Genomic DNA, 16,163 nt, shown 5'->3' with positions numbered 1-16,163 from the left:
CCAGCTTAAAGTGGTGCTAAAATTCTGAACAGAACATGGCTACTGTAGTTGAAGCAGGTTTATTTCTTTAAGAAGTTGTTTCTAATTCTGAAGCTGCATATGTGCAGGGACACGTGACGGAGAATGTAAGGGTTGCCATGGTAAGTACACAGCTTTTCTTGAACAGTCAAGTATAAAAATAAAATGTATAAAGAACTCTCACTTCCTAACATGCCATGAAAATTGAATCTGCTTTCTGTACCACAACAAATTAGTATGATGCAATGCAGCATAGGACAAAAATAGCCCACATTTGAAAAACTTCAGCCCATTAAGATGGCTTATAAAACATGGAGTAAAAAAATGAAATAAATCTCTAAGTTAGGTAACTCTAATTAAACCCTGGATCTACAACAAGTTCTATGTCCGTTAAATTAATAATCACAGCTCAGGACAGTCCACAGGCCTGAGACACCTCCCCAGAGGTCCAAACGCAGACATAGCTAAACATCACCCTCTGTGTACTTTAGTCTATGACTCTTATTTTTAAGGAAAAATAAGATCATTCCTCCATCCCTAGTTTCTCACTCTGTCTCGGATCAATGGTTTCCAAGAAGCAGGGATTTGACTCTGCTCTTCTGTTTTTTTGGGGGGGAAAAAAAACCCCGTGGTGGTTCTCTTGGAGTCTGTGAAGTCGGCTCAACGACGCCTAGATGGAGGCGTGACACTGGCACTGGGGAGGTGGCAGAATCTGTTGCGAATCACAGCAGGTTCTGAGGCGCTGGAGAACCCACGTGTGCAGGGGCTGGAGAACTTTTCCTCCACATCGCAGAGAAGGAATGCCTAGCCAGGGAGCTGGCTGTAGGGCCAGGGGAGGGGTGGGAGCTAGGCAGGAAAACAGGAGAGGTGGGCAGCAGAGAAGGTTCAGGTCCTTCACAGGTAGCAATCTACCTATGTTTCTCCACCTTCTATTTCCCCCGCCCCCGCAACTTTAATATTTTTCCCCTCTTTTATAGGAGGACTTAAGCAACCGGCATGCTGAGCATCTCATAGGCTCAGCCTGGAACAAAGAAAATCGAGTTCCTAATACTGTATCTCTCCAGTTGGAGAGATCACGTGTCCCGCTTTCGCTGGAATGCTACTTCTCGCCCACGCTATAAAATCTCTATTGTGCTTAGAAATTTTGTCCACGTAAAAATATGCCCACATACAAGTGTTTTACATCTCTCGAACGTCACATTGCAACGAATACAGGTGTACATATTTACGTGCTGACCTAGTTACCATTGCAGGTAAATTTGATGTGCTCAAAGTGTGCTGGGAAAGTAATCAAAAAGAGCAGGTGGAGGACCTTTACGTCTCATTGCCGCCACCCCACCCCCCACTTCTTTTTGAAGAAGAACTTCGAAAGGAACGTGGGAGTCGTGGGAGTCGCAGATGGTTCCTTTCTGAAGCCGATTCCAGGGAGTTGTGAAAGTGACCCCTTCCCTCCTCTGCCTGGCGCTGCGCCCTCTCGCCCAGCCCACAGGCTTTGTGACTTGGTTGGGAGGAGATAGTGAAGGAGAGGGCGGAGGCGGGTCCTTTATTCAGCCCTGATGGCCAAGAAGTAGTATAATGGAGCAATGTTGCAGCCATCGCCGCGATTATGAAGTCACACATTACAGACCTTCTGTACAATGCCCACCCCCTCACCCTCGTTCCTGACTCTGCAAACCAGCACGACTAGAGACCTACGGAAACCAGTCTAATTGTCCGTGAGCTGGGGTGCCATGATTACCGTACTGTTAATGTGCTTCCCTCCCTCTTTCCACGGAGGATCCCAAACTAGTCCTGCATCCTGAATGACTCTAAGAGGAGGACAGAGATGCCCTAGGGGGGCCCGCAGTGGGACTGGGAACAGTGCAGGCGCACCAGCTTCGCCCTGCAACACAAAGGAGATGCGCGGGCAGGAGTTGTCTGATTTAGGGGGAGGGAGGCATGGTTCTCCCAGGGAAAGCTTTCACTCCATTGCTCCCCACTTCTTTCCGTCTTCCAGTCTGTCATACTCCTCTTCCTCTCCAGCCCCCCAAACCCCACCCTTTCCCTTCAATCCCCAAAGGCATGAAGATCTTCTAATTGTATTTTTCAAACAGTAATTCTACACCTTCCAAGATAAAGGGGCAAATGAGACCCGCCACAAGTGTGTGTGTGTGTGTGTGTGTGTGTGTGTGTGTGTGTGTGTGTGTGTGACACGAACAAAAAAGAGTGCTTCACCCTCAGCCACCTCGGGGGGAAAGCTGACTGGAGATACCTATGATAATAAAGAAGAGCTAAGACTAACAGCTCGACCAATGTTCCCAGCACGAGCGCCCAGCACTCGCTCTTTACATTTCCTTTGCTGTATGTAACCTTTCAGGGTCTCCCGCCAGCCCAGGCCACTCGGTGTTCCCAAGCACCCACACAACTTGCACCCCATTTTCAAATGCCCCTCAACCTCCCACATCCCCTCACCTCCTCCGGCCACCGTGCGAGCAGCTTCCCGAGAGCGCTGAAGGCTCTTGCACTCCCATCCCCTCCCCACGCCGGCCCGCCTGGGTCCCACACCTCCCTCGCTGTCACTGTGGCCACAAGCGGCTAGGGCCCCCGCAGCCCCCTGGGTCACCGAACAAGATTGTCCTACTCACATTATCGGCAGGAGAAACTGCCCATGAGGTTCAGGAGAGAGTGAATCGTGCAGCTGCCAAGGGTTATTCCTTAAAAGTGTTCGGGGGTCCGCAGTGGAGTGGGCACGAGGGTCCTTCGAGGAGGTTCAGAGGAGGGGTGTAGGAGGAGGAGGAGGGAGAGCAGGAGAAAGAGGGGATTCCAGGCAGGTGCCACGTTAGACCATGATGCCGGTGTCCTTCAGGTGGACGGCTGGAGCGGTTCCGGCGGGAAGCGGCCAAGGGGAAGCCCGAAGCGCTGGCAGCGGGGGTGGCAGGAGCGCATCCACTCCCCAGCCTCCGCCTGCCCTGCGCGCCGCGCTAGCGACCGCAGCAGCGGCGGCCGCGGTGGCGGAGGCGCAGCTCCCTCCCCACCCCCCAAAGGCTTCACAGACAATAAATCCTGGGCGGAGAAGAGATGAGCAGAAAAGGCGAATGGTGCACCCAACTCTGAAACACCCCCCTGCTCCCTGCCGCGCCTCGGTTGAGCGAGAATCCCCGGGGACCAGGGTGCAGTGGGAGGCTCGGAGGGGCCGTGCGCTGCCGCGGCTGCAGGCGACCGCGGTGGCCGGAGTGGGCTGCTGCAGGTCCCCACCGGCGAGAACCCGCTGCCCAGGGGCAGGGTGTCCGTGGCTTTAAGCCTGGGGTTCGCCCAGTTGGGGTCCTCCTCGGTGCAGTGGCTCCGCGCACAGGTGCCAGGATTGGCAGGCGAGGAGGCGCTGCTCGTGGCTCTTGGCTGTGTCTCCCCGCTCTCCCCGCCCCCTCTCTTTTTTCCCACCCCCTTTTCCGACGACACCAGCTGCAGCTGCTTCAAAGTGTGAAAAATGTCAAGGAGATTTTCCAGCGACAGGAGGGGTGACCACGTTCACAGCGCTCGTCCCCCTTTTGAGATTCTCTCTTGCCCCTCTGACCTCTACTCAGGTTTCCCCGAAACGCAAGAAGAAAAATCCCTGTCCGGCGGAGAATGGAAATGCTAGCCTTCTTTTGGCTCTGTCACAGGCTGCTTTTAGATAACGGGACAACAGGCCGGCCTAGCTCTCTGGCTTCTTCCTGTGGCCCGGAGTACCGGACACAGGTGCTGGAAGCACGGCGCTCGGCAGCGCGCGACCGTCGGCTCCTCCCGCTGCCTGGCCCGCCCGGGGCGCCCGCCTGGCGCAGAGTCCTGCAGCGCCAGCGCCTCGGCGGCAGAAGTGGCTCCCAGCCTCTGCGCCTGCCTAAGCGCCCCTGCACCAGCACCAGCTCAGTGACGCTGCGCTGGTGGCTCCGCAGGCTACTGCTCCTGCTATCTCAGCAAAGAGGCGGCCAGGAGCGCCTCCTCGGGGTTTCCTCCCCCGCCCGCCTTTCCTGCTGCAGGTTGTTGGCTGCCAAGGAGAAAAGTCTATGCTGGTGGGTCGGTCGCTTCACATGAGTCAAGACAGCGACCTTTGCGTCTGCTCTCACGATGCCTTCCCTTTTGGGGGCCGAGGTTGCTGCTCTGGGAGTGTGCAAGAAGACAAGGGGTTTTCCAACTACACTTCGTGCTTTCACCACTGCTCCTCCAGCCATGGACACACACACTCTCTCTCTCTCTCTCTCTCTCTCTCTCTCTCTCTCTCTCTCTCTCTCTCTCTCTCTCTCTCTCCCTAAAGGCACACACGTTATATCCTCATGTACTTCTCTTTAAACTCTCATAAGCAGCAATATGTTAGGACACATATTGATGAAGTTAGTACTATATTTAGACTTTTATTATCTAAAGCCATCTACCGAATTCTCTCTTTGAGAACGGCTTCATTACCCTGGAATCATTCTTTTGCGGAATATAAACTATAGGTTTTGCTTCCTCGTTAGGGGAGAGAAAGAATCTCCCCCTTTAGTTCTACAATGCTCATACAGCCCGATTGCATGGCATCCAACTGCCACTTTGGGGTGGATGTAAATTCAGTTTTCTAAAAAAAAAATGCTTGTATTTGATAAACTTGCTGGTATTCTTAGATTTGCAATGCTAAAATCTTCAAGGTCAAAAATCATCTTGTCTGGCTGTTAGGGATTTTCTAGGAAGAGACTTTGGAGATTGACACCCAATCTGCTGAGTACAAAGAATGAGGATTATTTTCCATTTTATCTGGGCCATAAAGGGAGGCTGACTTTTAAGGACAGCCTTCCAGTATGTTATATGATTTTTGTATGGACGGAAGAAGGAATGAAAGTATATTGTGAAAAGCCAGATTATTTTAAAACATCTCTGAGAAAGGGTTCTGAAATGGCAAGGAGATGAAAAAAATTGTTAAAAGGGCAAATTTTTGAATTGCCTTCAGTGGAGCTCTATTTTTAACCCCTAGTTTTGTCTTTGTAAACATTTTGTCACCTCTCAGGTCTCAGCTGGGTGAAGTGATTGAAAAATTTCAGGTACCAATTGAAAATCTAAAAAATATAATCTGAAATAATATTTGCACAAATGTAGCAATTGTAGGCTTACGTTCTTTTGCATACAGTTTACACAGAACTTTCACATATATTTTTTCACTCCATGCTTTCCTAAAATTGTTTGGTGGGTAGTGCTATCCACACTTACAGGAAAGCAGAAAGGTTCAACTCAGAAAGGTACCCAGTTGCCCTGCACTTGAACTCAGAATTTCATATTTTAACTTCAGCATTCATTTTATTCAACCAAAATATTTAAATAGAAAAAAATTCTATTTAATATCACAGCCAGTGATGAATTACTGCAGATCCTTGCAAACAGGCAACATATCTACCAATGGCATTATCTTCCATGTGTTAAGTGCACTTGTTTTTCTAAGTGAAAACAAACTTATTCCATTCAATGGGGAGAAAGATATATTTTGAAACCCTAAATTAAAAATTGATGATTCTCCTATAATATATTTTAAACCATCTGTTCTCCTTGCTACTTTATCTTACCTTAGAACCATGATTTCAGCCCACAAATATCCAAAAAGATAAAAGATTTTAAATATGTACAGATGTGATATAGTGCCTATGGGTTTTAACAAACATAATTTTAGCATAAAAAATAAGAAGAGGGAAGAGTATTCTCTGTTGAATAGGCTTTGGATACAATGGTCTCATTTTTTTCTAAGATTTATGAATCTTGAACAAAATTTGGCCACCTTCACTGTTTAAACAATAAGGTATATTGAAGAGACTTCAATGGTTTCATAGAATTATGGAACCATTGAAATGCAAATACAGATGCTGTCTCAAACTCCAAGTTTTCCTGTCATCAACCCTCTGGAAATATAGATGACTATCTGAAAATTGAAGAAAGATGAATGTTAAATATTCTTAGGCTGTCATTCAAGCAGAGGTTCAACACTAAAAACAGTAACAACTTTAAAAATCAGATCACGCCAGCTTTAACAGTTTACCTGTTCAGATTACATCTGTGAATGATTACATATTAAGCTCATAAAATTTTGTAAATTGTTAATTTCTTTAATTTCCACTACTAAAACTTTTGAAATGATAACCTCTTTGTAGGATAAGCAGAACAAACCTTATTTGAAATTTAAAAAAGACATACAGTTATACTAAACAATCATGTGCCAACTCTCTTCCTAGCTTTTCCCTGGGAAGGCCCAGAATGTCACCCTTACCTTAAATTATTTCCTCTGTGGCACATCTTGAGTAAAATAAAATTATGTATAGAAAGCGCAACAATTTTGGTTTTACCAAATGTTAATACCTTAACGGGACTGAATTATGTATTAGCCTTTGGGGAGATAGGAAACGCTGCTCAGTTTTGGTGTATGGAGATACAGGTCTGAAGAACTCATAGCCTGGAAGAACAGATCAGTATCCTCAGGGTACCAGAAGGGTCGGAAGGCTGCACGATCACGGTTAGCTTTTGAAAAGCGGGGGAGAAGCTCTGAAGAGGAAGGGAAATTTATTAAGATTCTTCAAATTATTTAGGTGGCCTTTGCCATGAAGCTAATCTTTCAGATTAACAATCCGTTCTAGCTCAAGAGAATAATTCTTTATTATGGATTTTAAATCATTTCCATAATTTTTGTTTCTATACTTTAATTTGCATATTTAGGATATACAAATTACAATGAATACTGATGTACCCACCTTGCACCTCAAGAAAGAAAGTTGGAATTTCATTCCTATTCCTCTATCTCTGCTCCCCTTAACCCATAGAGGTAACCTCATTCTTGATGTTTGTATTATCTCTACATTTATATATTTCTAAACTTCATGCATTTTTACTGCTAAAATCTTTTTGTGTTGCTTTGGAAATTTAACCCTTACATAAGTGATATAATGCAGTATTTATTCTTTAACAATAATGCCATTTTGTTTGTGAGAATCTTCATGTGTCACTCTGGTTCACTGCTTTTTACTGCTGCATTATAGCTGATTATATGAATTTACTATATTCACGTTCTGGTGGCAGTTTTTGTTTTTATAGGTACATGTAATGAACCTGTTTGCTTATATCTCTTTATGTACAATCATGAGAGTTTTTCTAGTTTATATGTCACCTGAAAGTGGAATTCTTGGGTTATAGAAATATTTAATAATAAATTATTTTCAAACAGTTTACATTCCTGTGATTATTTATAAAAGTTTTTATTGATTCCTATGCTAGGACTACTTGGCATTACTAGACATTTTCTTGTTCTCCAGTCTGAGGAGTGTGAAATGGTATTTCATTATGGTTTACACATGTATTTTCCTGGTTACTTATGAGATTGAGCACTTTTCATAGGTTTATTAATCATCTATATTTCCATTTCCAATATGAATTGCTTGGTTTATATATTTTGGTCCTTGTTAGATTTTGTTTTCTTGATATGTGTGTGTCCCAGGCTCTAATCCTATGTCAGTTATAAGTCAACTTTAGTTTTCACTCTTAATATGGTGTATTTTTTATGAAAATAAGTTTTTATTTAATATTATCCACTTTAGCAGCATTTTCATTTATGGTATATGCTGTGTCTTTAGTTTAAGAAAACATTACTATCCAAATATTGTAAATAGTTTTTGCTATATTGTATTCTAAAAGCTTTATAATTTAATTTTTTTTACCTTTCAGACTTTAAACCATCTGAAATAGATTCTGTGTATGGTGTGAGGTAAGAGATTAATTTTTGTTTCTGTTTTCATTTTTTTCCTCGTGAGATAATTGATTGTACATACTACCACCTCATTTATTGTATACCAGCTCAGTGGTCAACTTTTGGCTTATATGTTTGATTCCATATGTTTCTCCATATTGTCTCAGTTGAGATCTGTCATAAATTATTGGGGTTTCATAATCAGTATTGATATGTAGGGAAACAAGGCACCTGATCTTCTTCTTCTTCTTCTTCTTCAAAATGTCTTGACTTTTCTTCATCCTTTTTTGGGGAAGGAGGACTATTAATTTTAAGCGTTATTAGATCCATGACAGCTTCTTGAATTTTTTTTGATACCACACATGCCTTGAAAAAATATTGTGAAATCACAAGACCTTGTTCTATCTAGTGCTATATTATATTGGCAATTCTCTCTCACAAGTGGTGCAGATTAAATTTATCATGCTAGTGCTCCAAAAGGAAGGTTATCTTAGGTAAAATATGAGTAAAAAGATTAGCTAATAAGAATTAAATATCATTGTAAAACAATATAAGTGAGTTCATTAACACATTATAGTGTAAAAAAAATAACCACAAAAGACCTCACATATCCAAAGAAACCTTGAGAAAGAACAAAGTGGGAGGTATTACACTCTATGACATTAAACTCTACTACAAAGCTATGCTAATCAAAACAGTATGGTGTTGCCATACTGTGAATATGAATGAAAAGAATGAATATATATATTCATTCCACATATATCAATGGAATAGAATGGAGAGCCCAGACATAAATCTTTACTTATATGGTCAATTAAGTTATGGTAAAGAAGGTAAGTATATACAATGGGGTACAGACAGTGTCTGCAATAAGTCCTATTGGGAAAACTGGATGGATACATGTAAAAAAATGAAATCAGACCACTTTATTACATCATACACAAAACCAAAATCAAAATGAATTCAATACTTAAATGTAAGATCTAAAACTATAAAACTTCTCAAAGAACACCTAGGTGGTAAACTCTTTGACATGGGTCTTAGCAATATCTTTTTGGATATATTTTCTTGGGCAAGAGCAATAAAAGCAAAAATAAACAAATTAGACTACACCAAACTAAAAAGTTTCTGTACAGTGAAGAAAACCATCAACAAAGTAAAAAGACAGACTATTGAATGAGAGAAGATATCTGCCAATGATACATCTACTAAGGGGTTAACATCCAAAATATATTAGTAACTCATACAGATTAACACCAGCACAAAAAAGTAAGAGAAAAATCCAATTTAAAAATAGTCACAGGACCTGAATGTAAGATAGTATAACATACTTTTAGAATATTATTGACCATATGAAAACTATCCATATACAAAAATTTGATAGATAGTACCAAAATTCCTCCCCGAATGTTAAATTAAATCATGTTGCGAACAATTGTGTATCAATATTCTTGTTTTCCACGTCACTGTTAATGCTAAGTACCAATCATCTTCTAAACCTTCTCAATCTAATAGACAAGCATATGCCATTATTTGATTTGTATATCCGCAATACTTATTAAATTGAATGAATGCATTATGCCTTTTATGAACGTTTGAAATGCAGATGGACTACCTTATTACCAAGACGGTCTTATTTCATGATAGTGTTTATTTGCAGCAAGAAAATAATTAGAAATGAGGTAAGAATACAGAAATCAATGTCTTCCCTACAGAAAATAAGGTTTCAGTTAAGTGCAATGAAATAGTGATACAAGGAAAACTTGAAGTTTTCTCAATTTATTTCATATCTCCATATTCCCAACCCCAAGCTCCTTCTTTTCACTTCTTTATGAAGAGAAAGGTCACGGATCTCTGCTATTCTCTTGGATTTAAAACACATCAACAAACTAAGCTTCACCCTGCTGACTTAAAGGGATGTTTTAGTGTTCACACAGGAATTTGGCCTTTCTTATAACAGCCAGAGGGTTTTTGATAACCTTATTCTTCCCACCAGACACTGACAGTTCACATTGTGTAATCTTCAAACTCAATAACATTTTCTTAGTGTTGTTGCTTGAAAATGCCATAGACCAGTGTCTTTGAGCTTGGGTGACTTAGTGTATTTGTTCTTTCATAAGAAAAGAAAATTAAATACAGCTCAGTGCCAGTCATTTGTTTTCAGCTTGATATTTGATTTCAAATAAAATCAAAATGTATTTGTTCCTTGAGAGTAGTTTCTCTATGTACTACAAGGCATTTAAAAATAGTAGGTGAGATTATGGAAATGTTGAGAGTAGATAATGTAAAAACCATGAATGCAATTTATTTATAGTATTAAAACAGTGAAAATATACTTTCATTATACTGTATAATAGGTACTGGATCAGATGCAGATACTAGCAAGGTATAATATTAAATGTATATCTAAAATGACCAGGAAGATTTTCCCATTGCTATTTAACCTTTATGTACTGTGTATCTCTAAATATGTCAAGATGTAGTTTAATTTATGTCAAGTACACATGTGGTTAATTTAATACTCCCACGCTTCTGTTAGCATTAAATTTAAAGGGATTATTTTACTTCCTTGGAAATAAAACAGAATTTTATATAGGTAGCAGAGTTATTGCATTAAACATGCCTTAATTTAAATTGAACTGCTGATTTATATAACCCACAATGTATGTTTAATATCCTCTAGCTATAATCTATACCAAAATTATTAAAGTAAAATTTCTTTTCATTTGTACTCTCACCATTGTGTTTTCTATGCCCATTAACATGCCTATGTTTTGAAAATTATGTGTCATTAGCCAATTTCCATAAAATTGACTACTTAAGGCTTTTTGAGTTGTTTTCAAATTCTACTCCTACTGAATGGTTACAATGTAAAATGACAGACGTTTAGGACATTTAAAGAATACTTACTATGTACAAAACCCTTTACGTAAAATAGATAATATAACTACACTGCCTGACTGGCAGAGACTGGCATGGGCATTTGAGTCTCTTACAGAATAAGAAAAAGGGCAAAACTTCATTCACTTGATGATATTTATTCAACAATCTATCTAGTTGATGCCAATATCTGTTACCTTGCCCCATTGTGATGCTGATAATTTCTTTGCATCTACAATGTAGGCTCCATTTAATGTTTTTCCCCAGGGAAGGAGTTCATTATTTCTACCTCCAGACTATGATGATGCCACTCCAAGAGCTCAAAGCTTTTTGGCCTTAAACCTGAATAACTTATCTTTCAGACTGGTAAATCAAAGTACAACACAGATAAGCTTTTCAACATAGGCAGACTATGTACGTGTGTCCTGGCTCCTCCTGCTTCCACATGCTTGTCTTTCTTTCCTCCCCATATAGCAGGGCAATCACACAACTCCTATCTTTCTAAATTCCCATGACTTTTCACCTTGATGATGAAATAGACCAAGTCTCTATCTTTCAGAAACTTCAAGTCCAATGAGCTCACATAGATGAGTTAGTTGAAAAACTCCTAACAAAAATGAACTACTCCTTTCTCTCCTTCCAAGTAATGAATAAACTCAAGAATATAATTTCATCTAGAAGCATTGGAAATAAGGACATTTTCATTTTACTAATTTACTTTCCCAGGTGGTCTAGTCTATCTAAACAAATCAAACAACACACAGAGGAGTGTTTACCTCGTATGAAAAGATATGGATGACATACAGGTATAGACTGCAATCCTTTGAGGTATGTTCAGTCCAGTAAAGGGAGGTAAAATATATTCAAATCCTTGGAAATTATTTATAATTCTCTCTGTTTTCTAGGATGTGATGATTCATGGTAGCTGAATGAGTTTATTATTATTATTATTATTATTATTATTATTATTATTATTAGGACTGGAATGGACATGGGGTTGAGAGTTTAGGGTAATGCTCACACTGGATTTATTATTCTGTAAAATAAAGTGGGCAGAGGTAGTGCCGACAAATGACATGAACAGGAATTCAAAGAGGCAGGCACTAGGATACTGGACACTATTTGTTGCAGAATTATAAGAGAAATCTCAGGAAGTGAAATAGTTTGGGGAAGAAAATTAGATGATGAGGTTATGGGAATCAAATGTCAAAATGTGATTGGGCCCCATGACTCAAATCCTTACAGAAAGGGCTAAGCTGAGGAAATGCTTAGATTTCTTATCGTGAGCAGTAACGGAACCAACAGCCGTGTACCAGCTTCCGAGCGGGGGAGACAAAATCGGTTTAGGACAGTGATTTTCAACTGGCGTGCCACAAGAATTTCTACAACATCCAATACCTGACTGTTCCGTCAGGGGCACTGACCTCTTTTCCCTCAGACTGTCAAATAATAATAATAATAATAATAGCAACAGCCCACACAACATTAGCCATCCAGTGTGAATGAATCAAAATTATACCTATTTTTTGTCAGATGGGCAAATAATCATGTTTTGGTGTGCCACAGAATTTCAGTAATTAGTTTATGTGTGCCATGAGATAAAAAATATTGAAAATTGCTGGTTTAGGAGGATGGTCCTCTTATACATGGGTCAAACATATGAATAAGTAAATAATAATTTATGGCAGAGCACCATTAGTTCTAAATGAATACTTCAATAGGAAGCATTTTATGAATTCAAAAACAAAAACTCAATAATACACCCCTTTCCAGAAAGGCTATATTAAGGAGGAAAGACTTCTAAGTCCTTACCAATTTATGTTGAAAATTGCCCACTGTCGAATAGCAACCCAAGCAGCACCCCACAAAGCTCAGATCTTAAACTACTAAGGATGAGTATGCATGTGTGCAACTGTGGAGAATAGTGATATCAGGATATATATCGCGGAGAGTGCGAGAGTATGTCCCAGTCCTGTTCTCAGTCTGGGTAGTGGAGATTAATTTTGATCATTGCACGTGGGGACATTGTGCCTGTCAAAGAAATCATTGTTAATGCCCTCATAAAACTGACGGAAAAGTATTTCCCATGGAATTTTTGGTAATCCTGTGTCTACACCATAGAACAGAAGAGGAACTGAGTCTTTTTTTCCTTGTGTTCTGAGAAAGATATGTTGTCAACTAAGAACACGGTATATTAAATTACATTCTTGTTATTAATCCAAGCAACCAAAAGTATTTAAGAAAGAATATAAAAAGAGCCTTATAATAAGTTCATTAGAATAATTATTATCCTCACAAAGCATAATATTCTTCAACTATCTTTGAATAGTCCTAAATCCTACTTACTTTTTTTATTGTCCTCTTGAAATATAGTTGTTAACTTTCATTTTCAATGTCACATCAAGTAACACTTGGTATCTTGGGTACGATAAGGACATTTATAGTTCTAGACAATATGGGGAAAATTAAGTATGACAAGCCCCAAGAACATATACTTCTATTAATAAGTACAAAACTCCAGAGGATAACCAGTAGAGGTTGTCCTCTGCTAACCAGCAGAGGATGACTAAAGAGGTAACCAGTAGGAAGTACACTGGTTATAAGGTTAAGAACAAGGGCAAGGGCATTAACGTCAGAAAGGTCTGAGTTCAAATCCTGTTCTGTTAAACATTTTCTGTATATAGGCATGTTTGGGCAGTTGCCCCAATTTTTCCCCCTTTGACCCCATCCAAACTCCGCTCCTGCAGTCAGTTCCCACACTGTTGTCCATGTCCGTGGGTCATTCATACATGTTCTTTAACTAGTGTCTTCCCCTTCTTTCCATGTTTACCTCCTCCCTGCTCCCCTTTGATCAGTCAGTCTGTTCCATGTTTCCACGCCTGTGGTTCTATTTTGTTCATTAGTTTACTTTGTTCATTAGATTCTACTTATAGGTGAGACCATATGGTATTTGTCTTTTACCGGCTGGCTTATTTCACTTAGCATAATATTTTCCAGTTCCATCCATGCTGTCGCAAAAGGTCGGAGGAGTTCCTTCTTTCTTTCTGCTGCATGGTATTCCATTGTGTAAATGTACCACAGTTTTTTGATCAGCTCATTTACTGATTGGCACTCAGGCTGTTTCCAGCACTTGGCTATCATATATAGTGCTGCTATGAACATAGTGGTACATACGTTCAATTTGAATTGCTGATCCTGGATTCTTAGGGTATATCCCCAGCAGAAAAATCACCAGGTCAAAAGACAGTTCCATTTTTACTTTTTTTGAGGAAATTCCATACTGTTTTCCACAGTGGTTGCACCAGTCTGCATTCCCACCAACAGTGCACTAGGATTCCCTTTTCTCCACATCCTCGCCAGCACTTGTTTTTTTTTTTATTTATTGATGATAGCTATTCTGACAGGTGTGATGTGATATCTCACTGTGATTTTCATTTGCAACTCTCTGATGGCTACTGGTTTTGAGCATTTTTTCATACATCAGTGGGCCATCTCCAGAACGTATAAAGAATTCATATGACTCAATACCAGGAAGACAAACAATCCAATTAAAAAATGGGCAAAGGACCCAAATAGACACTTCTCCAAGGAGGATAACTATACTACTCTTCACCAGAACTCTCATTTTGAGTTTATGCCATTTCTATTTCTTCATATTGAAGTATAATTTTAAAAAATTATGCATTATTTGTTAAATCAAAAAGTGTTGAATACACTGGATTAGGTTACCTTTTGTATCACAGGTGACAGATTTATATAGATTTATTTTCATACTAGTCCTTCCCTTTCCCTCTTGGTTTGTGCTAACAACCCACTTGTCTTCAGAAGTAGGTGAAAATAACACTGATTATCCAGAGCATTAAGTAGTAGATTTTGGTGGGAGTAGAGTTTTTTGGGGTGGAAACAGAGTCAAATTGAATTTCATATGGGAGATGGTAAGAGAGAGATATTGTTTATTGCCTATGCTCAGCCATTATCTTCTTCTTACTTATCAAGAGATACCAAATTTTGTTCACCTATTGAGCATCATTATAAGGGAAGGTAGGGAGGGATGGCCAGTCTGTCATGATGACGCTTTGTCCATGCCTCATTTGGGTTTGCTGTAAACTGGAAAGAATGGCCTGCTGTGATTTCCTGGGAGAATATCTTCCTTTCTGACACAAAGGACACAGACATACAGTATATATACTGCTTCTGACTTTGAATAGTGTAAGTTGAGGAAGTCATATGAAACTATGGCACTCATTTTTGGACCAGAAGGAAAAGCCAGGAGATCCCCTGATAAGTTGACCTAGCAGCTTTACGTTGTTCACCTGTTGAACCAATCCTGGGATCACCTAGCTTCAGATATTTTGTTGTCATAGAAAAAACAAAAACAACTTTAATCACTTTTAGTTGGGTATTCTCTAACATGAAGTCAAAATCATTCTAACTGATTCGTGGGAAGTTTGTGTGTATTTATTTTAAAACAAATTAACTATGTGGTTAGTTTATATTTTAGTCAACTGATACAGTATTCTGATCACACAGGGAATATTATATACAAAACATAAACAGTATACATTTTGAATAAAAGAGTAAGCTCCCTGGACAGTCATAAATATTATACTTGGTTTGGTATGATAAACTCTCTAATAAAGTTTTCAAAAGTGCTGAAAATATGAGGGTACATTTGTAAAAGCACGAGGAATTATAGTTAAACAACATTCCCTGTTAGTGCAGCATCATAAATTTTTATTACTGTGGAAACTATAAAGCAAAACTTTTAAAAGGCCTTACCTGAGACCTGAATCAATCATTCAAATGGGTGAGGAGGGTGTCCTAGACAAATGGAAGAGAATGAACATCAGTTGCCCTGAAAATTATTCCTTACAGCAAGAATACACAGAGGAGGGTCAAAGATCTATAAAATTCTACTTAATGGAAGTTTGATAATAAAAATAGCTATCTTATGGCATTTAGCATGCTTTGGGCTACAGATATCAGAATATATGACTCAAATTAGTTTATCCAATAAGGAAAGTCATTGGCTCAAATAACACAAGCCCCAGACGGAGAGAAGTTCTCAGGGTTGGCCCAATATCCCAACACCAGGTTTTTTCTGTATCTACTCTTAGGCACCCTAATGATTGGGTGATTGCTCATCACAACTGAAGCCACATTTTTGCTTGCTCACATACAGACATATGACTTGAGAGGAAGAAAGGCTTTTCATGACTCTCTTTTAACTGTTAAGAACAATTTTTTCTAGAAGCTTCTACCGAACTTCTCTCTAGTTCTTACTGGCTGCAATTGAATCACTCTCCCATTTTTAAGTCAATTCCAGACAAGGAGGAATGGAACTCTGAAAACATTCGGGATTATCTGAGGACTAAGAAATAGGGACATTTCTCCTGAGCCATGTGAGCTGTGTGGGAAGGGCTACTGTACTTGAGTAAAAGTGAGGTTCTGATAGGAAGAAGGAAGTAGGTGGATGAGAACAAGCAACAAAAGAAGTCAATTGTTTTTTTATCACCAAGATCCTACTATATTAGGATATGATAGTAAGAATTTTTATTTA

The 16,163-nt window shown here is 39.8% G+C and overlaps 1 protein-coding gene across 1 annotated transcript in view; it reads right to left on the bottom strand.

Annotated features, from left to right (window-relative positions):
- The window catches only part of LRRC7 (leucine rich repeat containing 7), a 483,504-nt gene extending 480,498 nt beyond the window's left edge, over nucleotides 1-3,006 (bottom strand). Inside the window, exon 1 of the mRNA XM_053920503.1 lies at nucleotides 2,643-3,006. Coding sequence (XP_053776478.1) covers nucleotides 2,643-2,644 — 2 coding nt within the window. The 5' untranslated portion in view covers nucleotides 2,645-3,006. The remainder of the gene's footprint in view (nucleotides 1-2,642) is intronic.
- Nucleotides 3,007-16,163: the final 13,157 nt, after the last annotated feature.

Source organism: Desmodus rotundus, chromosome 3 (assembly GCF_022682495.2).
Source record: "Desmodus rotundus isolate HL8 chromosome 3, HLdesRot8A.1, whole genome shotgun sequence".
Classification (NCBI taxonomy): Eukaryota; Metazoa; Chordata; class Mammalia; order Chiroptera; family Phyllostomidae; genus Desmodus; species Desmodus rotundus.
Note: the sequence above shows the minus strand (reverse complement) of the source record. Positions and strands in the feature narration are given on the sequence as shown.